The sequence below is a fragment of the Sciurus carolinensis genome, chromosome 17 (assembly GCF_902686445.1).
Source record: "Sciurus carolinensis chromosome 17, mSciCar1.2, whole genome shotgun sequence".
Classification (NCBI taxonomy): domain Eukaryota; kingdom Metazoa; phylum Chordata; class Mammalia; order Rodentia; family Sciuridae; genus Sciurus; species Sciurus carolinensis.
In genome coordinates this window covers 3,309,206-3,333,244 of record NC_062229.1, presented here as the reverse complement: position 1 = coordinate 3,333,244, position 24,039 = coordinate 3,309,206, and the positions used below count along the sequence as shown (strand labels likewise).

The window sequence follows — 24,039 nt, the reverse complement described above, 5'->3', positions numbered from 1 at the left end:
AACCCCGGCGGCCCAGTGGGACCTCTCCGCCTCAGGCCCTCCACCCTCCTTCCCCATTCGGAGGCCGAGGACAGAACACGGCGGCACTGGACAACCACGCCCAGCCGTGAGGACTGGACGGCCAGCTACACCCTTGCCGCCCCTGCCCTTCGCCCCGTCTGCCCTCTCCCTAACTATGGGATTTTCTCCCAGGAGACCTGTCCAGGTGCCAGCCACTTCCTCCTCCGGGATTGCCCTGGACAGCTGGAAGGCCAGCTTCACCACCTTGGCCCACGCGCGGAGTCTCCTGCCTGCCGAGGTGCTTGCCTGGGCCCTCTCCCCATGCTGCTGATCCCCCCCATTTGGGGTCCACTGCCAGCCTTACGGATGCATTTCCTCCCCAGCCCCACTCCAAGGCCACCGCACCAAGGCAGCAGGTCCGTCTCCTCTAAGAAGGGGGGTCCCCACTCCCCCTAGGTGACTAAGGAGTCCCGTGTGACTGAGGGGCCGCAATACGTCAAACGGAAGCGGGCGGGCAAGGCAGACCTCACCTCTGCAGAACCTGGCGCGCAGGTGTACCTGGGGCCGGCCCGCCGTGGAAGGAGGTGCTCCCGCGCCACCCACGGGACTGCGGATCTCAGCGCCCGCGGCCAAGGGAAGGCTAGGTAGAATGGCTACCACTGGATCCGACGTCTGGACTGAAGTGGGATACTACATTCTGAAAACGGTCACCGGACTTCCTTTCTCGGAACCTGACACACCTGCAGACACAGGCCCGAAGGTCCTGGACCACGAGTGTGCAGTCGGCAGAGCCCTCGGCCTTCCACGGAGACCCGCGTCCAGGACTCCGGATCCTAGAGACGTGACCGGATGTCTGACCTCGGCTCCCTGCTCCCGTCTCTGACCCGAGGCGCCGCTGCCTGGGAGCAGGGACGCCCCCGCAGGGTCAGGGTTCCCGTGAGCAGGTGGCTGGCTGAAGGGAGCATCGAAGCTGCCCCTCAAACCTGACCAGAGGCCTCGGACACGGGCACCAAGACCGCAGCCCAGAGTGGTATTCAGGAAGCCAGTCCTAAGCCAATCACCGAGGACTGAGTGGACAGCCCCCTCTTCTGTAAATACCCTGCCCAGGACCCCATCCTCCCGACCAGCCATTCCGCCCTGAGGACTCTGGCCTGGCGTCGCCTGGAAAGAGGGGATAGGACCCGGGCAGCCTGCAGCGGCCTCCCGGAAACGAATTCCAGAGCTGGGAAATGGCAATATCGGTCAGCTGGACCGTGAACTGCGTGGGCTCTGTACCCAGGATGACATTAACATGAAGATCACCTTCTCTCAAAACCAGGCTTCCAGAACGTTCCTCACCCATGCCAGGACGCTTGGGCAGCTTTCCGGAACGTCTGTAGTGGTCTGGATTGGTTTCCAGTCCCACGGGTGGCCAGACCTGGGCCTCGGCCACGCCCCTGTGCAGACCAGGTCCCCTGCCGCTGCTCTGCCTGAGAGCCAGCTCCCCCTCTTGGTGCGAGGCCTCCCTTGCTCCCTGTCACCCTGTGCCAAGTGAACGCTCCTGCTGACCCGGCTGGGTGGGGCTCCGCGCTGTGTGGCCTCAGCCACCTGACCTCCGGCTGGCCACAGTCCAGCTTCCCCAGTTTCCTCCAGTGGCTCCGATGTTCCCAGCCCTTTGCTGATGCGGAGTGTGAGGGGACAGGGTCTGGTGAGGCGGAGGTGGCGGGAAGCCCTGCTCCCCTGCCACTGGCCCCAGCCTCCGAGGAGCCCCTGCCACTCCACGAGGTCACCCCTGGAGGGAGGCCAGTGATTTGGGTCAGCCTCGTCATTTTCTGGGTGAGTCAGTTGTGTGCCCCAAACCACAGCCCGACCTAGGGCAGGGCGAGCTGGACCCTGCCACCGCGCCGGCCGCCGCTCCAGTCCAGCGGCACTGGTCAGACAAGACTGGTTGATGCTGGCCTGGGGCAGCGCCTGGGTCTCCTGGCACTTTAGCCAGGGTTGGCTCAGGTGCACGTCCCCCTGCCTCTGTCCAGTCTGGATTCAGTGTCCCGGGAAGCTGTGCGCGCCTCCGGGCCTCCCTGTCCTCAGCCCTCCCGGGGCCTCTGGTCCCAGTCCCTCGCCCTGTGCAGCTCCGTGGGGGAGGGGCCTGCAGCGGGGGACACCTGCAGCCACAGCCCCTGGCCTCTCTAGGGACCTGGGGACCCAGGGGGAGCAGGGTGTGGGGGACTCCGCCACTGGCCTCGGCCTCGCTCCCTGGCTGGTTCTGGGTTCGCAGCCCCACGGCCCTTGACCTCCGCAGCCTCCTGGCCTCGCCCCTCTCCCCTCCTCGCTCTCTGCCCTGCCCCGTGGGAGGGAGGCCTCAGGAGGCAGCTCTTTCTCTTAATTTTGGATGTGTTTTTTCTGGTATCTTGCAAAGTACTATTTTCCAATCTTTTTCTGGGAAAAATATCTTGGCGTGAACTTGGGTGGGTCTCAGCCCTGGCCTCTATTTACTGCCTCCCTCAACCTGCCGTCCTCAAGCCTTCCTGGTCCCCTAGGAGGTGACCGTATCCATGGCAATTTCATTCTGTGTGTTCGCCCTGCGCTGAAGCCCAGGCGGGAGGGCCGCCTGCTGGGGCTCGCCTTTGACTCTCCTTCCCGGGTGAAGCCAGGAGCGAAGAAGGCAGCCCAGCCCCTCCACAAGCCGCCCGCCAGGGTTCCTCCTGCAGTGTGAGGTCGGAGGGTGGGAAGCCCAGCCCGACAGTCTCCAGACGGCGGCTCCCCCAGGGGAAAGGCATGGACGACGGCTGTGAAGGGAAGAGAGAAGGGAAGGAAGGAGAGAAGGAAGGAGGGGGCAGGGAAGGGAAGAGGAAGGGAGGAGGGAGGGAGGAAGGAAGAAGGAAGGAGGGAGAGAGGAGGAAGGAAGGAGGGGGGAGGGAAGGGAGGAGGAAGGGAGGAGGGAGGAAGGAAGAAGGAAGGAGGGGGGAGGAAGGAAGAAGGAAGGAGGGAGGGAGGAGGAAGGAAGGAGGAAGGGAGGAGGGAGGGAAGGGAGGAGGGGGAGAGAAGGGAGGAAGAAGGAAGGGAAGAAGGAAGGAGGGGGGAGGGAAGGGAAGAGGAAGGGAGGAAGAAGGAAGGAGGGGGAAGGAAGAGAGGAGGAAGGAAGAAGGAAGGAAAGAAGGAAAGAAGGAGGAAGGGAGGAGGGGGAGGGAAGGGAGGAAGAAGGAAGGAAGGAAGGAAGGAGGGGGAGGGAGGGGGGAGGGAAGGGAGGAGAAAGGGAGGAGGGAGGGAAGGAAGGAGGGAAAAGGAGGGAGGAAGGAGGGAGGAGGGAGGAAGGAGGGAGGAGGGAAGGAAGGAGGGAGGAGGGAGGAAGGAGGGAGGAGGGAAGGAAGGAGGTAGGAAGGAGGGAGGAAGGAGGGAGGAAGGAGGGAGGAGGGAGGAAGGAGGGAGGAGGGAGGAAGGAGGGAGGAAGGAGGGAGGAGGGAGGAAGGAGGGAGGAAGGAGGGAGGAGGGAAGGAAGGAGGGAGGAAGGAGGGAGGAAGGAGGGAGGAGGGAAGGAAGGAGGGAGGAAGGAGGGAGGAGGAGAGAGCGAGCGAGGGGCAGAGCCGAGGGTCGTGCCTGGCCTGTCCCCCCGAGCTTGGGGCCAGCGCTTTGCTCTTGGGATCAAGAGACCTGCCGAGGACCATCGGGGAGGAAGAGGGCAGGTGGCCTCAGGGCTGCCGCAGTGAGCCCGGTGCTCAGCGCCCAGGGGAGGCGGGACGGGAGGCAGGACATCAGGCGGAGAAGCTCCGACGCCGCAGGACGCAGAGTCCCCTCCCCACCCACAAAACAAGCCCGGCGGCGCACCCAGGACCCACGCCCTCCCCTCCGCCGCGGGTGAGCACAGTGGTCAGGCCGGGGCTGGTGACCTGCCACGTGGCCTCTGAGCGCCCTGCGCGGCCAGCCTGGCCATCGCAAGACCCGACCGGACCCCAGGTAGAAACGTAGCCGAGCCGCGGCGCCGCCCGCCTGCCTGGACACCAGCTCCAGGCCGGCCAGGCAGGCGGCCCCTGCAGTGACCTCTGCGTCTGGTGGCTTCCCGCAGCTTGGTGCCCGCGTCCGTCCTGCGCGGCGTGCCCTGTGGCCGAGTCCTCGTTGCGGGCAGGGGCCGCGCCACGTCCAGTCACCGTGGGGGCCGCGGGTGCTGGCCACCTGTCCTGTGAGCGTGCCGCCGGGGACACGGTGTGCAAGTCCCTGTCCCCGCCCCCCTTCCTTCTTTTTCTTTTTTCCCTTTTTCCCTGCGGATGGGCGGGAGCGGCGCCCTGCACCCCAGCCCCTCCTATTTTATCTTGGGACAGGGTCCCCAGGGTGCCCAGGCGGGTCCTGAACCTGCGCCTTCTGCCTCAGCCTCCTGCGCCTGGTGAGGGTGGCCCCTGCGCCTGGCTTAAGGCTAGACTTCAGGGGAACCATCCAACTGTCTTAGGCCAGTGCAGTTCAGAATTTTCTAGCAGCCGTGTTAAAAGGAATAAGAAGACACTGGCTTGGGAAAACGCCCTTTACTCTCCCTACTACACCAAGGCGGCTTTTCCAGCGCCCAGGCCACGGAAAGCTACCGCAGAGCCTCCCCTTCCTTCTTTCACACCAGTCGGACCAACCCGAGAGGATTTTACACCTCATTTGAATGCTGATGTTCCAATGGCTCATGTGAAATGGGTTTTTACCAAAACAATAAAGTTGTGTTGAATGGGGGAAATTTTTATTTTTAAAAAAATTTTGAATTTTGGAAGTCGTTGGGCTCAGTGGCACACACCTGTCATCCCAGCAGCTCTGGAGGCTGAGGCAGGAGGATCACAAGTTTGAGGCCAGCCTCAGCAACTTAGTGTGACGCTGTCTCAAAGTTAAAAATGCAAAATAAAAAGGACAGGGACTTAGCTCAGTGGGAGAGTGGCCTGGGTTCAATGCCCAGTACAAAAAAACATTTTTTTTTAACTTAAAAGAGAGTTCAGAGATGGTGAATGCCCTTCGGATAGGAGTGTCTCGGAGGCAGGGGAGACAGCGGCCAGACGGAAGGGAGTGCTGGGATGCTAGGACATCCTCCCACCGAGGCCGAAACGAGCCGAGTTGCTGCTCTCTGGATCTGGAATGTCCCCCAGAGCCCCAGTGGCAAAGGACTGGTCCCCAAGGTGGCGCTGTCCAGAGGCGCTGGAAGCTGAGGAGGTGGACTGGTGGGAGGTCTCTAGGTCACCGGGTCGTGTCCTCAAAGGGATTGCGGGACCCCCGGATCTTCCTCTTTGGTGTCCTGGCCACGAGGTCAATGTTTCACTCTGCCACGTGCTCCTGGCGCTGGGTGCTGCCCCACTACAGGCCCAAAAGTCTTCAAACCGAAAACCGAACAGCAGCTAAGGGGCTGGGGTGTCGCCCGGCGAATAGCCTGAACAGCACTTGAAACTTCAGGTCCCCACTGCGTTAGCCACACGCAAGATACTGGGCGCCACCCGTGGCTAGCAGCTCCTACGCTGGACAGGGCGCCCGGGGACCAAACTCTGTCTCTGGCAACTGTCTTGTATCAGGCAGAGAACTCTAACCACGCAGTGCTTGAAGCTTGAGCTTCTAGGCTCCTAAGTGAAGGTGTGCTTCCAGCGGGGTCCAGTGGCCACACCTGTCATCACAGAGGCTTGAGAGGCTGAGGCAAGAGGTCAGCAAGTTCAAGGCCCGCCTGGGCAACTGAGCCAGACCTGTCTCAAGATAAAAAATAAAAAGGGCGGGGATGTGACTCAGTTGTAGAACAGCCCTCTGGGTTCAATCTCTATGACCACACACAAAAACTGGTCCCTCTCTTAGTTTGGGTCACTGTTTCTTAATAGTTTCCTATGCTATTGGAGAGTCAGCCTCCATGAACCCTGTGTCCATTGTGTGGCTGTGTCTAGGCCTGTGTGGTGCTGTTGATCATTTTCACAGCTGCATAGTATTCCTTATAGGAAGGGCCCTAATTTAACCTGAAGGGCTGGTAGCCTATGTCCATCTGGATGTTTCCCACTAGCAGGAAGACCAGTGCATTTCAAGTTGTGATCAGAGATTACTGGCTTCCATTTCCTAGAAGCTAAAGAGCAATGAACAGAGTCCAAAAGAAACAGAGGAAGCTGTGGATGCAGTTAATATTTTTATAGCAGTCACATTTAAAAAGAATGCTCTTGGTGCTGGGGAGTGACCCCAAGGGTCTTCTACTCTGAACGACATCCCCAGTGCTTTTTTTTTTTTTTTTCTTTTTTTTGTTTTTGAGACAGGTTCTTGCTAAACTGCAGAGGGTCTCACTAAGTTGCTGAGGGTGACTTTGCCATCCTCCTGCCTCAGCCTCTTGAGTTACTGGGATTCTGGACATGCATCAACATGCCCAGCTGCCATTTTTAAAAAAAATTTAAAAGACAGTGAAAATCATTTTATTTTATTTTTATTTATTTTTTTAAATATAGTTTTTAATTGTAGGTGGACACAGTACCATTTTTAAAATTTTTATGTGATGCTGAGGATCGAACCCAGGGCCTCACATGTGCTAGCCGCCCACGCTACCACTGAGCCCCAGCCCAGCCCAAATCATTTTAATATGCTTTTCCAGTCATAGAGGCACACAGCTGCTTAAGAGGCTGAGGAAGGAGGATTGCTTGAGGCCAGGAGTTTGAGGCCAGCCTGGGCAATGTAGGGAGACCTCCATCTTGAAAGGAAAAATAAAATAAAATAAAAGGAAAGAAAGCAAAAAGAAACATACCTATTTGAATAGATCCAAACACGGATGATTTCCATGTGTACTCAATATAAAAATAACCAATGAGATCTTTTTCGTCTCTGTCATGCTAGGTCTGGGACCTGGCGTGCAGTTTACACTCAGGACGCACTGACCACGAGGCTGCTGCCCTTCTGCACATCCACTGGCTCCGAAGGCCCCCAGAGTCTCCCTCTCCCCGAATCACGAATGATGAGAGCCATTTTTGGTTTTCGTTTTTATTTTGAAACCGGCTTTGATGTACAGACAAGAATATCGGGTTTTGAATTTAGCATTGAACGTTGCTCGGACACAGCGTCCAGGGGCTCCCGCCCCCGCTGGACGGTATGGCGGTGCGTCTCCATCCGCCGGGGAGTCCTGCGGCACCGGCTCTGCACTAGGGCTCCAGCCGCAGGGCGGGAGAAGGGGCGCGGGGAACCCACAGAGTGGGTCTGGATCACCCGCCCCTTCCTAGCCCATTGGCAAGACACGTCGGTGTCGCCCTAGGCCTCAGTTTCCCCATCTGTAGAATGGGCAGCTCCAGGGCTGTCCAGGGCAAAGAGCCGCAGGCCGGGGTCCTGATTTCTGCCCCAGAGGCTGGAGTCTTGGGGCTGGGAGGACTTTGAGGGGACAGGAAGGAGTGAGAACGGAGGGAGACTGGTTAGACCATGAGATACCCGGTGGGAGGTTCAGCTGCCTGGGGGACGTGCTGTCCCCACTGCCCAGGCCGCCTCTGGGGCTTCGCTGGGCCAGCAGCACCCTTGCCCCAACTCCTACTGTGCCTGGCGACTCTTACAGAACCTTCAGAGCCTCATTCACTATGCCCCTCCCAGGCAGAACCCGGGTCCAGGCCTCGATTCCGGAGCACCTGGAAATATGCATAAGGGACACTTTCTTCTCTCCAGACTGGCGAAAGGTCTGGGAAAGAGGGGGGTCCAGGTGGGACCTGAGAGCCCTCGGGACCTATGCCAGCTTCCCTGGGACCCCTGCCTAAGTACAGTGGCTAGAAAGAAGTGGCCCAAGGCCAGGTTTCCTCGGTCCGAATCCCAGAGAGCCGTTTGGTCAGTTTGGTCATCTGCGAAACAGGAGCGGTGGCTGTGTCCATCAGGGGCCACCACCATGATCCCTGGTAATCTTGTGTGCCCCTCCGCAGGGTCCCTGTCCTCAGTGACAGTCTCCCCTCCCCTCTCTCCCCAGCCCCCGGCATGGATGCCATCCAGCAGCTGCTGCGTCCCAGGCGCCACCTCCTCTGGGGGCTGCTGCTCCAGCTGCTGTTGGCCCTGTGTTTCTTCTGCTACCTGCGAGTGTCACAAGACAACCCCAGCAGGCCTCCCAGGGCAGGGGACCGCAGCAGGGAACCTGTCCCCGGCACTCCCAATGGGTCAGCAGAGCCAGCCACCGCCCGGAGCCCCGGGGCTGACGGGTCCCTCCGGATCCTCCTGTGGACGTGGCCCTTCCACACCCCTGTGCCTCTGTCCCGTTGCTCCGAGCTGCGGCCGTCAATGGCCGATTGCCGGCTGACCACCAACCGCAACGAGTACCCCTGGGCGGACGCGGTCATCGTGCACCACCGGGAGGTCAGCCTCTCGCCTCGCGCGCAGCTGCCGCCCTCCCCGCGGCCGCCGGGCCAGCGCTGGGTGTGGTTCAGCATGGAGTCGCCCAGCAACTGCAAGCAGCTACGGGCCCTGGACGGGCTCTTCAACCTCACCATGTCCTACCGCAGCGACTCCGACGTCTTCACGCCCTACGGCTGGCTGGAGCCGCGGCAGGGCCCGCCCGAGCGCGCGGGGCTCAACCTCTCGGCCAAGACGGAGCTGGTGGCCTGGGTGGTGTCCAACTGGAGGGCGGACTCGGCCAGGGTGCGCTACTACCAGCAGCTGCGCGCGCACCTCCCGGTGCACGTGTACGGCAGGGCGCACCAGCCGCTGCCCGCCGAGGCCCTGGCGCGGCGCCTGGCGCAGTACAAGTTCTACCTGGCCTTCGAGAACTCGGTGCACCGCGACTACATCACCGAGAAGCTGTGGCGCAACGCCCTGCGGGCCGGCGCCGTGCCGGTGGTGCTGGGCCCGGACCGGCGCAACTACGAGCGCTTCCTGCCTCCCGACGCCTTCATCCACGTGGAGGACTTCCCGGGCCCCGCCGGCCTGGCGCGCCACCTGCGGGAGCTGGACCGCGACCACACGCGCTACCTGGGCTACTTCCGCTGGCGGGAGAGCCTGCAGCTGCGCTTGGGCAGCTGGGCCCAGGCTTTCTGCAAGGCCTGTTGGCGCCTGCAGCAGGACTCCAGGTACCAGACGGTGCCCAGCATCGCCTCTTGGTTCACCTGAGCCGGCCCGCCACCGAGCTGCAGCGGGGCCTGGACCGTGGCCCCTGGGCATCTCTGCAGGCCCGAACCCAGGCTCCAGGGGCCGCACCTGCTAGGGCCTTGGCTGGCTGGGGACCTGCGACCAGAAGCCTTGCCCCACTGGACGCTACCGGCTAGCAGCCTGGCCTGTGGTGACCCGGGCTGCCAGGAACCTTGCCCACACTGACCCCGGGTCCTGCCCTTTGGTGATGGTACTGCCTGTGGGGCATGCAGTTGTCACTGTTTTCCAGGCAGTAACGATGCAAGGAAGTTGATGTGTCCCCTCCTTGTTCTAGAACAGCGGCTCACTCTAGGATGGTTCTGTCCCCACTAGGTGACACCTGGCGGTGTCCAGAGTTATTTTTGATTGTCACATCTGGGGGTGGAGGGACTGTCCCAAGGCCAGAAATACTCCAATCACCCTGCAGTCCCAAGAGGGCTCCCACAGCCGGGATGGCTCCAGCCGGATCTGGGCACAGGGTGGTTGAAGGTGCGGCAAACCTCCCACTGTCCCCTGAGCTCAAGCCGTCTGGTGGGGAGGCTGGCCCGCGGGGTGCGGGCAGAGGTGCCCGCGCACAGTGGAGGCGGGAGGGCGCTGCCCGGGCCGGAGCGTGTGCTTGACAGACACGCGCTCAGTAGGACTACAGTGAAAGCGTCCTGACCCTGGCCCCGGGTGATTCTGTCCTGGTGTGTTCTGAGCAGGGGTCTGAGCGTGCCATAGTAAGGGTCCCTGGGTGTGTGAGGCTCCCACACCAACGTGCCGGGCGGGATCCGGGAGGGTGTGGCGGGCTCTGCGCGGCCCTGTGCGCCCTTGCGACCAGCGCTGACCCAGCTGTGCCCCCCTGAGCAGCCTTCTGGGGGCAGATGGGATCTGCGTGTGGGCCTGTCTGCAGAGTCCCTGGGTGGCCGTGGCCTGCTCCCTGCCGCACGAGCGCCTGTGTGGTGGCCGCTGCCGAGAACCCAGTGCTGGGCCTGTGGGCAGCTCTGTTTAGTTTCCAGTTCCCTGGTGGTGGCACCAGCAACCCGCGGTTAGGATGCTGGTGCCTGGGGCGGGTCGCGTGTGCACGCACAAACGTATGCTCACCAGGGCGGGCAGCCTCGGGGACCCGGACCTGGGCCTCAAAGCCCATCCTCCCGGGAACCAGCGTTCACAGCTTCCTTCTGAGTCTCAGGCCTTCAGGACCAGACAACACGGGGAAACTGAGGCTCTGAGCAAGTACCTCTTGGCTTCTGCAGCATCTGGGGACTCCAGCCCCTCTGCCATGGCTGGGCTGAGTCAGCCCAAACAGAACAGGAATCCACCACCCCAAACCTCAGAGTCAGAAGACTGCGGGGGTGGGTGGGGACCCCGGCCAGCCATGGCTCTGGAACTGCCTTCCAAGCAGACCACCCACAGGCTGGGGCCTGGCTGCCAACCCCTGCTCTGAGGGCTCCCTGGAAGTCCTCTTGATAGCTACCTTGAGTATCTCCAGCTGCAGCTGGGGGTGTGGAGAGTCAGGAGCTGGGAGGTGGCTTCCTGTTGGGCTGGATGCCTCTCCCTGGGTGCTGCTTCTGATGGTGTCCTCTAGCCTTGTGCCAGGGATGGAGTCTGGGAAGGATGCGGGGATAGAGGTGGTCCTGAGCTTTGAAGTGTGGGAAAGAGGGGAGGCGCCCAGTCTAGAGGAGGGGCTGGGCCTCTGGGCTCCCTGTCGGGGGCGTGTGTCCTTGGGAGACCGGAAGGGGCACTGCACCCTCCAGAAGCCACTCCCCATCTGAGGACCCCCGCAGCCTGGGCCCCAGCGCCCTCCCCTTTCCCCCAGACCGTGGGACCCACCGACCCCTCCTCGACTCTGGGAACACAACACCCCCGCGCTGTCTGGGCCTGCCAAGCATCAAGGTGACGCCGCGGGCAAATCCAAACACCGCACAGGGCTTTTTCCATCCTCCGCGGGGGCTTGTCGTAAATCCCCCTTCGAGGCAGATCCAAGGCTTTTATGGGCCCAAGACCCAGGTCCCTGGGGACACAGCTCTGCCCCAGCAGGCGCCGGCTTAGGTCTGGATGGGGCTGGCGTCTGCCCCAGACCTATACCCTCCGGGAGGTAAGCAACATGTGGATATTTTTAGCTGGTGGAAGGAGATAGTGGCTTCAGTTCGCACTGGTGGAGGCGAACCTGACCCAAGGAGGCCCTCTAGGCAAGGGAGGCCTGGGTACACCTAGACCTCAGTCTCTTCATCTACACTCCACCTTCCTCTATCAACCCCAAGGCCCCCTTCTGTCCCCTCAAAAGCACACACTGTGGGAAAGTACAGATGGGGACAGGTGGGGGAGGGGCAAAGGGACCCACGGGGAGATGGGAAAGGTGGTCCCTGTTGACATCGCACCACTCACCCTTTCTTTTTCGCTCTCTTCTTTGTACCTACTTTCATTTTTCCCAAAAGCAAACGGGGTCCCCCCGAAATCACCCTGCAGGTGGAACCCCTACTTGCTCCCCTCTTCGGGATGGAGACTGCACCCCCGCCCACACAACCCCATCCCTTCTCCATGTTTAATCAAGAGGCAGGCACCGTTTCCCACACTTTATCTCTATTCAGTTATCGCCAGAGTCCGTGGGCTCGACGGCACCATCCGCGCACGCGTAGTCTCTTCCCAGGCGGACCGGTGGGTGCCGTCGGGGCAGGGGGTGCGGCCGCGGTCTCGCCGGTCAGGTGAGGTAGGGTCACACGCAGGCGCACTCGCGCGCAGACAACTCGCGCACCGTGTGGTAGCGGCTGTGCACGTCCAGGAAGGACACCTCGTCTTCATAGGCCGTCGGACGGCAGCAGGGCTGCGCGCGCACCCGCTCTCTCCGCACGCGCCGCCGCTGGCGCAGGCGCCGCAGCCCCAGGTCGTAGACGCGCGCGGCCGCCTCGCAAGCGCCTGCGCAGTAGCGGAACAGCACCGTCTCGTCTGACGCGTAGCCCAGGCCCAGCTCGCTCACACGCACCTCGAGCTCGCGCAACCCGCACGGCCGCGTTCCCGACCGCGCACGCGCGCGTCGCCGCCGGGGCCCTGCCCGACGGCGCGGACCCGTGTCCCGGCCGGCCCAGGGCGTCAGCTCACGCAGCTCCACCGCGTCCGGGGCGCCCTGCAGCAGCGCACGGTCTGTGAGGGGAGAGAGCACGGAGAGGTCAGCGGGTGGGCGCCCCTTCCCTCGCCGAGGCCCCTCCCCTCACCCCTGCACCCCGATGCCCCCAGCCCTTGCTGGCTGCTCGTGCACTGTCTCTGGGCAGCACTGGCGGGGGCACACTCAGACCCAGCACCCCTCTCTGGACCTTGCCCTGTGTTGGGCTGCTCGGAACCTGCCTCGCCCTTGCTGGGTATGCGGGCCGCCGTCTCCCCACTGCCTTGAGCTGAGCTGTCTGGGGCGCCCTATCCCACCCATTGCTGCCCACTTCCCTGTCTTCATCTACTCTCCCAAATCTATCCGACCCCCATCCCTGAGGCCACTCTGCTGGGGGGGGGGGGGCTCTCATTTCACTTTGCAGAAAAGGGTTCAGCTGTTTGTGACTCCTGCCCCCCGATGGGCCCCCAGCTGTTCTCCACCCCTGTGCTGGGCTGCCCAAGGGCACTGGTACGGCACTGGTACCCTTCTTCCCACCGCCCCATCCTCACCCGTTAGCCGAGTGGGTTGAACTACCTTCGGCCCCACTCAGAGCCTCTTCCCTTCCTCTCTGAGCCCTGGGCTGTGCAGCCGGTCTCGGGGCCCTCACCCAAGAAACCAGTGTGAGGGCTTCTCAGAACACACATAGCAGCAGGTACTGTGCCTACTGTCTGGGTGCCTTGTCCCGCGGGGTGGCTGCCAGCTCCACTCTCATGTTACAGGGGAGGAAATGAGCATCAGAGAGGTAGAGGTGTGCCCGAGGTCATCCACTTAGCAGGTGGCAGGGAGCAGGGGAGCAGTGGACATTCTTCCTGCTTCCATCATTTGCCCAAGTTTGGCTCTGTCCGAGCCCTCTTCTCCCACAGTCTCCAGGAGGTGCCGAGTCAAATTCCCAGGACCCCGAAGCCTAAATTTATCACCCAAGTGACTGGCCCTGCCCCAACACCCTGCATCCTCAGGAGAGCAGTGCAGATGCTGGGATGCGGGAGCGTGGAGGTGGAACTGCAGGCGGGGGGCCTCCCTAGCCGGGAGCAGGTGGCAGCCACACTGGTGTTTGGAAGAGGAAAATTCCGACTGTAGTCCTGCCCCAAGGCTGCTGCACCTGGCTGGCGGAAGAATGCGCTTTCCGGAGGCTGTGGGAGGAGGGGCTGTGCCTGGTGGGGACCTCACAGACCAGACAGACCTGAGCTCTGACACTTGCTACTGCAGCCTCAGGCAGGTGCGGCCCTGCTCTATTCCCTGGTTTCCCTGTCCGCTCCAAGAATCTCGCATTGCCCCTGTCTGGGTAAGGGCTGCGAGGTGGGAAGTGGAGGGGTCCCTGGGTAGCACAGTCCCAGCTCTTCAATCCCTGGGTGGTGACAGGGGCGAGACTGCAGTGGGTTAGGAGCGAGCCCACTCGTGCTTAGAGAGACACCAGTACTGGCTCCGCCCCGGAAGCAGGTCCGCAGGCAGTTATGCGTGAGGCCCCGGATAAGAGGCTGATGCACAGTTCAACTTGAATCGCTAATAAATGATTTAACAAATAACCTTTTAGTGCATCTGTCCCTGCCTCCCTCCGGCAGGGGCTGGCCCCTTGCACGGAGAAGAGATGCCCCATCCACCTCCCCAGGCTTGAAATGCCACCATCTGCGCATTAGCTCAGGGCCTGGAGCACTGCGGCTTTGGGGGATCAGTGGCCGCTCCCTTCCCCCAGGAGCGCTGGGCCCGGGGACCAGAACCAGGGCAGACAGGCACCTGTCCACGGGACCGAGACCCTCCCAGGCCTGAAATTCCACCAGTCGTGCTTTGCCCCAGGTCCTGGAGCCCTGGTTTTTGGTGGCCCCGCCTGGAGCCCTGGTTTTTGGTGGCCCCGCCCGGTCTCAGGGACCCAGTGTCCTAGGAGACTTCACAGCTCACGCCGGAGGCCACCCTTGTCCATTGTGCGGACAAGAAAGGAGGATTGTGTGGGCTGGCAGGGCGGGCGCAGACTTGCCCTCACCAGCACGCGCAGGCACAGCGCACGCGTCCCGCCCGCTTCTACACCCCTGCCACCCGCGCAGGCGCATCGTGGGCACGTGCGCATGCACACCGGCAGGGCCCACGCACCATCCTTGCCGGGCGCCTATTATAGCGCGCGGGCCACCAGGGGCAGCGGGGGACCTGGGTGAGGGCCTTGGCGCGGTGGGCACCCTGCGCCCGGCAGTGCTGGTCCAGCTGTCCCACCCTGCGCCTCTGTCCCCGCGTGTCTGTATGTTTCCCACGGGGTCTTTGTGCACCGGGGCAAGTCACTGGGGCTTCGGATCCAGCCTCCCTGGATCCCCTGCTGCGCTGCGGGGGCCGCCCGGGCTGAATGCCCAAGTCTAATCTCCATCTGGCCCCCACGGTCCCTCAGGGCCAGAGCCTAATTCCTTGTGACAGCTAAGTCCAAGGACCCCAGTTCCCAGCAGCCATCTTCCCCACCCGCCAGGCGCGGGGGCGGGGGAGGGCACTCGTACCTCCTTCACCTCCATCTTCAAACAACCACAAAACTGTGACCCCCCTCCAACTCCACTGCCTGCAGTGCCACTGTGATGGCCACCCCATGTGGGGGCATCCAAGCCAAAGGGTCGGGGCTTACACTGGGCCAGGCGGGCGATCCGGGCGTCCAGGGTGCGAGGCGGGCGGCGCAGCGGGGCCAGCGCCGGTCCCAGGCGGTGGCTGAGCAGCAGGCCTTCCCGACACATCCAGATGGATAGCACGGAGCTGCAGAACACCGAGGCCAAGGCCGCCGCCTTCCAGCGCTGCATCCTCGGCCTGTGGGCACGGGATGGTCAGCCGCCGGCCCCTTGAGCAACAAACGGGGCGCTGGGCCAGGCACCCTAGACAGTGGGGCCCCTGGTTTTGAACACTTCATGCTTAATGATCAGTAGTAACATGGCCATGGTTCATCAAGGAAGCAGTGAGCAAGGTTGTGCGGAATGCTGCCTAAGACTGGGTGGACTCTGCCAGCTGTAAAGACCCACCCCGTCTCAGTCCCAGAGTGGCCGATGGTAGGCCACACTTGTGAACCCGAGGGGCTGGCCTGGAGCCTGCGACTGGTGCCGGGGCAGAGCAAAGAGCTGGTGCAAAGGCCCTGAGGCTGCGCAGAGCTTGGTGTGTTGACTGCAGCCAGTGGAAGGCGGAAGGTGAGGGCAGTCCTGCAGGTGGCACTGTGGGACAAAGGTGGGGAGGGCAGCTGGAGCTTAGCATAGCGTGGAGGCAGGAACCCAGGTTGTGGCCATTCTCTACATATTTATGCCCCTTTCTGAGTCTGTTTCCCTCCAGACAGATTTAAGCTGATGCCCAGCCTCGACAGCAATGGAGCACAGCTGCCCGCGGAGCCGACCTCCAGGCCTTTGCCCCGGGACCCGGGACTCTTCCCAGCTCCCCTTCCCTTCGGGCTGGGCTCGGAAGCGCCTCCCCCAGAAAGCCTTCCCTGGCAGCCTCCCCAGCGTCCCAGCCCGCCTCCGCAGCCACCACGGGGATGACTTCTGGGTCCCCACAGTTCCCCGAGCTGCCTCCATTCGGGCACTGGTCGCGCGGTGGTGCCGTGGCTCCTGCATAGTGCGAGTGTTCGTCCCGCGCACCCCCGCCTCGGCTCAGAAGCTCCGGGCCTCCCGGCGCCCCGGCCCGCGTTTACATTCCCGCCCGGCAGCCTGATGTCGGGCGGCGCGGAGCCTGGCGGCCGGCCCGGTGTAAACATTTACACGAGCCCGGGACGCCAGGTCAGCTCCCGGCCGCTCCGCTCGGGGCTCGGGTCCCCGGGCGCCCCCACGCGCGCACCGCGGGTCCCGCAAGCTGCCGGCATCGAGTGGCTCGCGACTTGCGTTCCTTGGCATGTGATTTGCATGGCTCAGCCCTGGGACGGCCCTCCTCCCGGCGTCACCCCAGCTCAGGACCCAGGGCACCTGGCTGCACCACCAAACAGTAAGTTAGCGAGGACGTTTATTAACCACCAGTTGTATTCCAGGTCTGATGCCAAGCCCGCCAGAAAGGCACCTGGGTCTCCCATTTTACAGCCGGGAAACGGCACAGTGGGTGGGGCTTGCTGCTATTAGAGCCGTTGGTATTGCTTTTCTTTCCTCTGGGTGCTGCGATGGAACCCAGGGTACCACGTTTGCTAGGCAAGCCCTCTGCGCTGCCACACCCCACCCTGGAGTGGCTCTTTTCCTTGCTGGCGGTGTTGGTGAGGAGCCTCTGACCCAAGGGCTTTGTGTGGACCAATCCTGGACCCTCTGGGGTCTGGTAAGAATCACCTGCAGGGGCGCTCGCCGGCCCCTGGCATGTCACAGGTGCTCACTACACATGTGCTGAATGGATAGAAGGGAGCTGGGCAGCAGGTGGCTTGGGTCCCAGGTGAGGGTCAGGCTCGGTGTGTCCCTCTGGTCCAGCCCCAGCCCCACGCAGGAAGCCTGCTGCTTCCTAAGCTCTGCAGTGTTTCTGCTGTCAGCCTGGCCTGCGGGCTCAGTCCACACCATGCACCTAACGCTCAGCGAGCACCTGGGTCTCAGTCCCTGAAGACCACGTGGGACCAAGGCGGGCCATGTGCGTGTTGGCCGCCGGCAGCGAAGCTCATGTGATGAGCAGGGTGAGAGAAGGGGTGGGAGGGAAAGGGCAGGCGGGTGGGGCAGCCCGGCCCTGCCTCGCCCAGACCCACCTGCTCACCCCGTGGGCGTCCACTCTGGGCACAACCCCTTCTACACGCTTCACACAGATTAAGTTGTTTCAACTGACAAGAGCCCTAAGGAAGCGGGCGCGATGGCCACGCCTGTCATCCCAGAAGCTCAGGAGGCTGAGGCAGGAGGACCGCGAGTTCAAAGCCAGCCTCGGCAACGGGGAGGCGCTAAGCAACTCAGGCGCTAAGCCTGTCTCCAAATAAAACACAACATAGGGCTGGGATGGGGCTCAGTGGTCGCGTGCCCCTGGGTTCAATTCCTGGTGCCCCCCCAAATCCCTAAGAAGCAGGAAATGCCCTTATCCCCCTTTTACAGATGGGAAGCTGAGCCCAGAGAGGCGACGTGACTCACCCCAGGTCACAGAGCTAGGATCTGAACTCTGGTGGCCTGACCACCAGGAAGGGAGACAGGCAGAGCCACCGAGCGCCGAGACCCCCATGGGCCACCCCTACGTCCACCCCAGAGCTGCACACCTCGGTTTCCCACCAGGTGTGAACACCTTAGGCTCGGGTCTGCTTGTGTGAAGGGCTTGAGGGGACGGAGAGCGTGACCGAGCAGCAGCCCCAGGTTGGCCGCAGGCGCCTCTGGTGGCCTTGAAGCTGCAGACCCCCACCCAAGCTCTGGTGGGGGCAGGAAAGCAGGGCAGCTGTTGGAGGGGCCCCGCAGGCGCGGCCGATAAGCTCCTTAACAATGGGCCTTTCTGTCCGGGGGTCACCCAACTGGTTTGCCTCTGGCACGGGCTCGGCCAGGTGTGGCAGCAGGAGGGGGCCAGGTGTGCGCCCGCGAGCTTGTGTCTGGAGGCCACGCGGCGGGCTCTCACACGCCCAGCGCGGCGGGCACACACCGGAGCCACCACCCTGCGCCCGCGCCCGTGCGGCCTCACCCAGCGTCCTCCACACTCACACCCCGGCCCACGCACTCGGCGCAGCGAAGCACGCTCGCCACCGTGTCCTCTGCACTGCACACACAGTCCCCGCCAGGGGTCTCTCCTGGTCCTGGGGGGACGGCCACAGCCTGAGAACTCATGCTGTCCAGGGAGGGATGCACCTCCTTCCTTGGGGACCCTGACAGCCCAAACTGCAGCAAGAAAGGCCAGTCACTTCAGCTGGAGGCCACGGAAGGAGAACCGGAGGCCGGAGGGGGCGGTGAGCAGCTCAGAGGATCCGGAGGGCCAGCAGGGCTGGTGCCTCTGGCACGCCCAGAGTCCTCACGGGCAGGCATCGTCCGGACCGCGCCTTCTTGTCACGCTTCCCAGCTTCCCAGGGAACAGCCAGCGCGTACAGGAGCCCTGGGGTCAGAGCCTGTTTGGAGGAATGCCTGGTCAGGGCTGCTCCCAGGGAGAAAGGAAGGAGGGGAGGAGACCCCTGCCTCCGTCCAGTGGTCTCTTCTAGTCAGGCGGCTTGGCATGGGGGCCTGTCCCCACTGGGCAGACTCCTACTCATCCTTCAAAGCCCTACAGCCCCTCCACCAAGAAGCCTCCAGGCCTTCTGTGCTGGCCGGCCCCCGCGGGTCCCTGTGCGTGTCTGGGCTGGCCGGGGAGCTCAGGAGCTCCTCCTGGGCTGAGTGCTCTCAAGGCAAGGGGCGACTCTGGGAGCTCCGTCTGAGGAGGCGTGAGCAGGGGGATCGGCGCCCAGCTCTGGTCCCTGGAGTCCCTAGCGGGTGGCGGCTTCTTCCTCTCCCCGTCACCCCCACTCCCTCAGTGACTCAGTCTCCTCATCCCCAGTAAGAGCAAGGGTGCCACCCAGCACCTCAGGAGCCCAGGGAGGACCTGGCTGGGTGCTTCTGGGGCTGCCATGGCCGCCAACAGGCAGAGCCAGCCAGGTGGGGAGGCCGCGAAGGCTGGCGCGGGGCGTGTGCGCAGGCGCGGGAGGAAGGCGCGGCCGGCTCAGCGCGGTGCGAGGCTGCGTCGGGGTCAAGCTGCTCCTGAGTCTCAGGGTCCCGTCGGTACCATGGTCCCTTATTTGGAGGGTGAGGTCCTGCAGGCTCAGTGGTGGCAGCCGGGCAGGGTCCTCAGGCCCACGTGCTTGGCCTTGCCTGTTCCCTGGTCAGCGCTGTCAGCTCCGGGGCTCGCGCTGGGCTGCCACCTAGGGCAGCCCACCACCCGCTTCGCCCAGTGGCCTGTGGGGGTTCCTTGGGGTGCCACTGATGGGAAACGGGGGCGGGGCCGGGGGCGGGCCTCTCTCAAGGAGGACTCCATGGTTTTGCAAAACAAGAAACAAATTCCACAGCCCACAAGAATGTGCCCCCTCCCCGAGGGCCCAGGGCCCGGCCCCACCCGGGCGGGCACGAGCCTGGGGCAGCCCGATGCACATCTGGGGGCAAACCAGGAACATCTGGCGGGCCCAGCTGGTTCGAATGCAGCATCTGCGGGTGGGGCCATGTCCTGTCGGGTGGGTCGCAGGCACCCCCGCCCACCCCTGCCCTCGGCCAGGGAAGGCACCCAGCCGCGCCTCCCCTCTCCCGACCCCGCGGGTGCTGCTCAACCGTTAGAGCCCTCGCAGGCTCCCTGCTCCGCTGCGCACCAGGTCCCCACTCCCTGAGCTCATCTTCAGGGGCTCTGCATCTGTCTGTGCCACAGTGAAGCTGAGGGATGGAAGACAGGGACAGTGGCCTCGGGGGAGGGCAGTGACGGCCGCTTTGTGACAGTCACAGGAGTAGAAGATGATAAGAGCCGCCACTAGTGAAGAACGCCGCTGCGGTTCCCACAGCTGGCGCCGGCCATTTCATCCCTACGGGGCAGGTGGCAGCCGAGCTCCAGGGCAGTGGTCTGCCTTGCACAGTGGCTTGGCTGGGGTCTGAACAGTGGTTAGGCAAACTCCTACACATCCCTCAGCACCCCAGCTTCCCACACCCACGTCCGTGTTCTGAACTGCAGGCCGCGTGGCCTGAGGACCACCTCAACAGCAGCTGCGGCCCCTCTGTTGGCTCCACGCGGGTGCTGAGCCGAGCGCTTCCTGTCATCGGATCCCTCCCACAGTCTGAAAAGGGTGGTCTACACTGTGCCCCGCGTGGGAAAGCAGGCTCCGCAGTCAAGTGACTGCCCGAGCCGCAGAGTGGGGAGCCCCGGGTTGGACTCCCAGCGGCTGCGCCTCCGCCACCGGAGCCCTGCCTGGGTCACGAGTCACAGTGAGGCGCGGGAGCCAGGCCTGCGGGCCCAGCCCAGCGACGCCTTCCTCAGAGGCACACGGCAGGGCCTGGCAAGGAGAGGCCGACATGCCAACACAAGCTCTGCCCCCAACACGGCACTTATTCAGCACCTGCTGTATGCCAGGGGCTGGGCCAGGGCCCGGGCACTGTGGTAAGCAAGACCCCTGGGCCCAGCCGCCATCTGGTGGGGGAGACAGACAGGTAACAAAGATGAAATAACCGTGGCGATGTAGATGTGGGCCACGCAAGAACCACAAATCCAGATGTGCCACAGGGCGCTGCTCCTGGGCAGGCTGGCCTGGGTGGCTTCTCTACGGGAGGCTCTTGGGCGGAGGCTGAGGAGATGGGAAGAACCGGCCAAGTGACAGGTGGGCAGAGGGTTCCAGGCAGCAGAAACTGCAAGGGAGGCCTGGAGGTGGGAAGGTGCATTCGAGGTGACCAGTGTGGCCCCAGCCAGCAGAGCTCAGGGAGGACACAGGGCGTTAAGGACAGAGGTGTGGCCCAGGCGCTGCCCACCTCGGCCCCAGCACCTGGAGCCTTCTCTTCCTGCACCCCACACGGCAGGCATCTGGGAGCGCCTTTGTGTGCCGGCCGCCGGCTTCTCAGACCTCCTGGGCAGTCTTCTGCGGTTGGCCCGTAAATTCCCACATTGACCACACTGGCCAGGCCCGCTGGCCTCACAGCATCTGCGGCTGGCAGGAAGGGCTCCCCGGCGGGATGACAGGATCAGCCTAATGAGGCCTGGCACGCCGAGCAGCTGGCGCGGGGCCCAGCAGGCGCTCCGGAGGCACGGATCTCCCAGGAGCCCCCTGGAGGACGGCACAGGAAGCCACCACCTGACAGAAAGGGAAACTGAGGCACCGCCCAGGGTCTGGGATGCTCACGCCAGGAAGGTGGGAGCCAGGGGCTCAGCCATTCTTCCTTCTCCCAAATTCGAATCCAGACCCAGGTCCCTGACGCGTGGTGCTACTTAGGCCCGAGTGCATCCTCTCTGTGGACCAGGGGCCCGCTGCAGGGAGCTGCACCCCAGCCGTCTTCTTTTTTCTTCCTTTCGGCACTACCAGGATCGAAGCCAGGGGCGCCTCACCACTGAGCCACATCCCAGCCCTTTCGAAATGTTTTATTTGGAGACACTCGCACTCAGAGGCTTAGGGCCTTGCTCAATTGCCGAGGCTGGCCTTGAATCTAGGATGCTCCAACCTCCGCCTCCCGAGCTGCTGCAATGACAGGTGTGCACCACCTCGTCCGCTCCCCGGCCCTTTCATTTTGAGATAGACCCTCTCTAAGTTTCCCAGACTGGCCTTGAACTTGCCATCCTCCTGCCTCAGCCTCCAGAGTGGAGGGCTCACAGGGGCACCGCTGTAGCTGGCTCCTGTCGGATCTCTTCCAGGCCTCCCCGGAGCCTGATCTCACTGGGAGCTGACAAGACCTCTCAGGTCCACCGTCCTCCCTGAGAGCTTCCTCAACAGCCTGCCCAGAGGGACCACCACGCGCACTCTGCACGCAGGCCCCTTCTCTGCAGCGGGCGCTTCTGCAAGTGTGCGGCCGGCGGGGGGGCCCTTGCCCTGGCCCACACATGCCCTCCCACGCAGAGGCTGGTCTGGTATTTGGCTTCATCCTCACCAGACCTCGGCACAAAGCTCAGGAAAACAGGGAGCAGGAAGGAAAGGGGACACCCTGCTGGGCCTGCCTTGGCCTCCCCACCTGGGCCTCCTCGAGGCGTGGACTCCCCACCCAGCCCCCTGGTGGACGGGGAGATGCCTCTGCAGAGCAGCCCCTCAGCACACAGTCCAGCCCAGCGATACTGCACACATTAGGACCTTCTTCTCTCTCCTCCTGTTTCCAACCTCGACTCCAGAGCTGTCCCCTGAGCATCTCACCCTCTTCCTTCTCTGCCACACGCACCATGGAACCCTGAATATTCCAAAACTGCCCGTGCTGTCTCCGCCTCCAGATCTCTGTGTGCGCAGCTCCTGCCACCCAAAATGCCCTTTCTTTTCCCACGTAGAGACTCCTATTCATCCTTCACAGCCCCAGCTCCAATGCCCTTCCTGCCACTTGGCGGAGCCCTCACTCCTTACTGCGGGCTCCACCAGCTTTGTGTCCCTGGGCCTCCAAATCTGTCTCTGTTCAAGGACAGGGCCCAAGAGTCCTGACACCAGAACTCTGATACTGTTACTGTCAGACATCTGTGAAAACAGTCTCTTGCTTGTGCTCTTGTGCCTGGCTGCCCCAGACTCTGGACGTTCTATCCCCTGCTCACGCCCTGAAAGCTGAGGCCAGAAACCCAGGGGCTGGTGTATTCCAGACACTGTCCCCCTGACGAGGGGTGTCTGCTTTCTTTCCTGCTCCCCTGCAGCCAGCTCTCTGCAGCTCCCCGGGGCTGGAGCTGCCTTTACTTGGGAACCCTGACCCTCAGAAGTCCTAGGATTAAAGGAGTGGGGAGGGGTGTCACAGGGCCCCCAGGCAAGGGACCGGGGGTGGGGAGAGACTGGCAAGGCAGGGAATCTGCCCTCCACTGACATCCGCCTAGGCTGGTCACGCCCCACCGGGGCTTCCTCAGCCCCAGGCACTTGGAGACAAAGAGCGATGGAATAGAAGGATGTGGGGCAGGAGAGGGCAGGGGGACAGGCAGCAGCGAGGCCAGCCTGGTCCAGCCCTCTGCACCCACCCAGGGCTCCTGCCCCTGCTCCAGCACATCAGGGCTGAGGCTGAGAGCCTGGTGGTGGCACCCAGATGTATGCTATCGGGACATGGTCTCGACTCTGGGAGAGACCATTTCTCTCTCCCGTCCACCCCAACCTGCCCACTCTCTGAATCCCCCTAGGCCTAATGACTCCGAAACCAAAAACCACCTCCTGGGGCACTTTTGAGCAAGAGACGCCTTTTACAAAAACAGGGAAGACAGGCGCTGCTGGCCCCTGCAAACCTAATCTTTGCCCTTAAGGGACCCCCCCTCCAAGGGGTCGGACGCCCTCTTGTGGCAGTACTGGTGTCTCCCGGAGCTGAGAGGGCCCGGCCCTTACCGGAGGACACCGTGTCCCCGGCGCGGCGGCGGCGCGCAGGGAACGCGGCTGGAACGCGCCACTGACAGATGTTTACTTCTGTGCGCAGCTGGGCCGCGACCGCAGCCCCCGCCCGGGGTCTACGGGATCCGGATGCCCGCACAGCCCGGTGCAGACCCCAGGACAGAAGGGGTGTCGGGGTCTCGCCCTCCTAGAGGCTGGGGAGGGCATTCCGGCCCCCGGCGCTTCCTGCCGTCCTCCGAGGCACCCATGGGGGTCTAAGGAGGCAGAGCGCGTCCGCCCCGTCGGACAGGGGCACTCCGCCATTCCCGCCTGGAGGGGCGCTTGAGATCGCCCTCCCCAGCCCGGCGCCCCTCCACGCACAGACCTGTCGCCCCCGACCCCGCCCTCACACGCGCCTGTCCTCGGCCGCAGGAGGGAAGCCGCTGGTCTCCCTGGAGGCCCGCAGTGCGCCGGGCCGGTGGTCCCCTCGCTCCGGTCCCCCGCCGCCCCGCCTAACCTTGCTTACCTGCTCAGGGCGCCCGACTACCCGTCAGTGGCGGCCGCGCCTGCCGCCCGCGCCGGCCCCAGCCCCTGCCCCTGCCGCCGCGCCCGCCATCCGGGCGGCCTGGGCCCGCGGCGCCCGGGGGGGCTCGGGCCGGAGGAGGCGGCCGCGGGGGGTGCGCGGCGCGGGCCGGCCCATGGGGCCCCCCCCGGGCTCGCTCAGCCGCGCGCCGCGGCCATCCCGGGCGGGCGCGGGCTGGGGCTGCGGGTGCCCTGGACGGCCGAGACTCGGAGGCGCGGAGCGCGGGGCGCACGGACGGCGCGGGCAGCCTGGGCGCGCGGCGGGGGCTCCGGGGCGGCGGCGCGAGGGGCCCGGGCGCTCGGAGCGGCTCCACGGCGCGCTCTCCCGCCGCTCCCGCCGCGGACGGCTCGGCCGGCGGCGGGGCCGGGGGCGGGGCCGGAGGCGGGGCCGGGGGCGGTGGCTCGGGTTTCCCGGGCCCGGGTGCCGCCCCCGTCCTCCCCGCCCCCGCCGGAGGGGCGCCGGAGGAGCGCAGGT

At 63.8% G+C, this 24,039-nt stretch overlaps 2 protein-coding genes across 5 annotated transcripts; one reads left to right on the top strand and one right to left on the bottom strand.

The window, feature by feature from the left end:
* The first annotated feature begins 1,794 nt into the window (after positions 1-1,794).
* LOC124969249 (4-galactosyl-N-acetylglucosaminide 3-alpha-L-fucosyltransferase FUT5-like) lies at positions 1,795-9,257 on the top strand. 2 transcript variants are annotated; one of them, XM_047532112.1, is made up of 2 exons: positions 1,795-1,815; positions 7,889-9,257. In XM_047532112.1, exon 2 carries the CDS (start codon positions 7,897-7,899, stop codon positions 9,016-9,018), a length of 1,122 nt encoding a protein of 373 aa, XP_047388068.1. In that variant the 5' UTR covers positions 1,795-1,815; positions 7,889-7,896; the 3' UTR covers positions 9,019-9,257. The 2 variants fall into 2 exon arrangements, with proteins under 2 accessions (XP_047388068.1, XP_047388067.1); XM_047532111.1 differs by lacking the exon at positions 1,795-1,815 and adding an exon at positions 6,957-7,036.
* Positions 9,258-11,579: 2,322 nt separating this feature from the next.
* Positions 11,580-23,920, bottom strand: Nrtn (neurturin). 3 transcript variants are annotated; one of them, XM_047532115.1, is made up of 4 exons: positions 23,509-23,920; positions 20,491-20,810; positions 14,751-14,926; positions 11,580-12,156 (listed from the first exon to the last, which is right to left on the bottom strand). In XM_047532115.1, the coding sequence occupies exons 3-4, from the start codon at positions 14,917-14,919 to the stop codon at positions 11,732-11,734; spliced, it is 594 nt and encodes a 197-aa protein (XP_047388071.1). In that variant the 5' UTR covers positions 14,920-14,926; positions 20,491-20,810; positions 23,509-23,920; the 3' UTR covers positions 11,580-11,731. The 3 variants fall into 3 exon arrangements, with proteins under 3 accessions (XP_047388071.1, XP_047388069.1, XP_047388070.1); XM_047532113.1 differs by having other exon boundaries at positions 20,505-20,810; XM_047532114.1 differs by lacking the exon at positions 20,491-20,810.
* Positions 23,921-24,039: the final 119 nt, after the last annotated feature.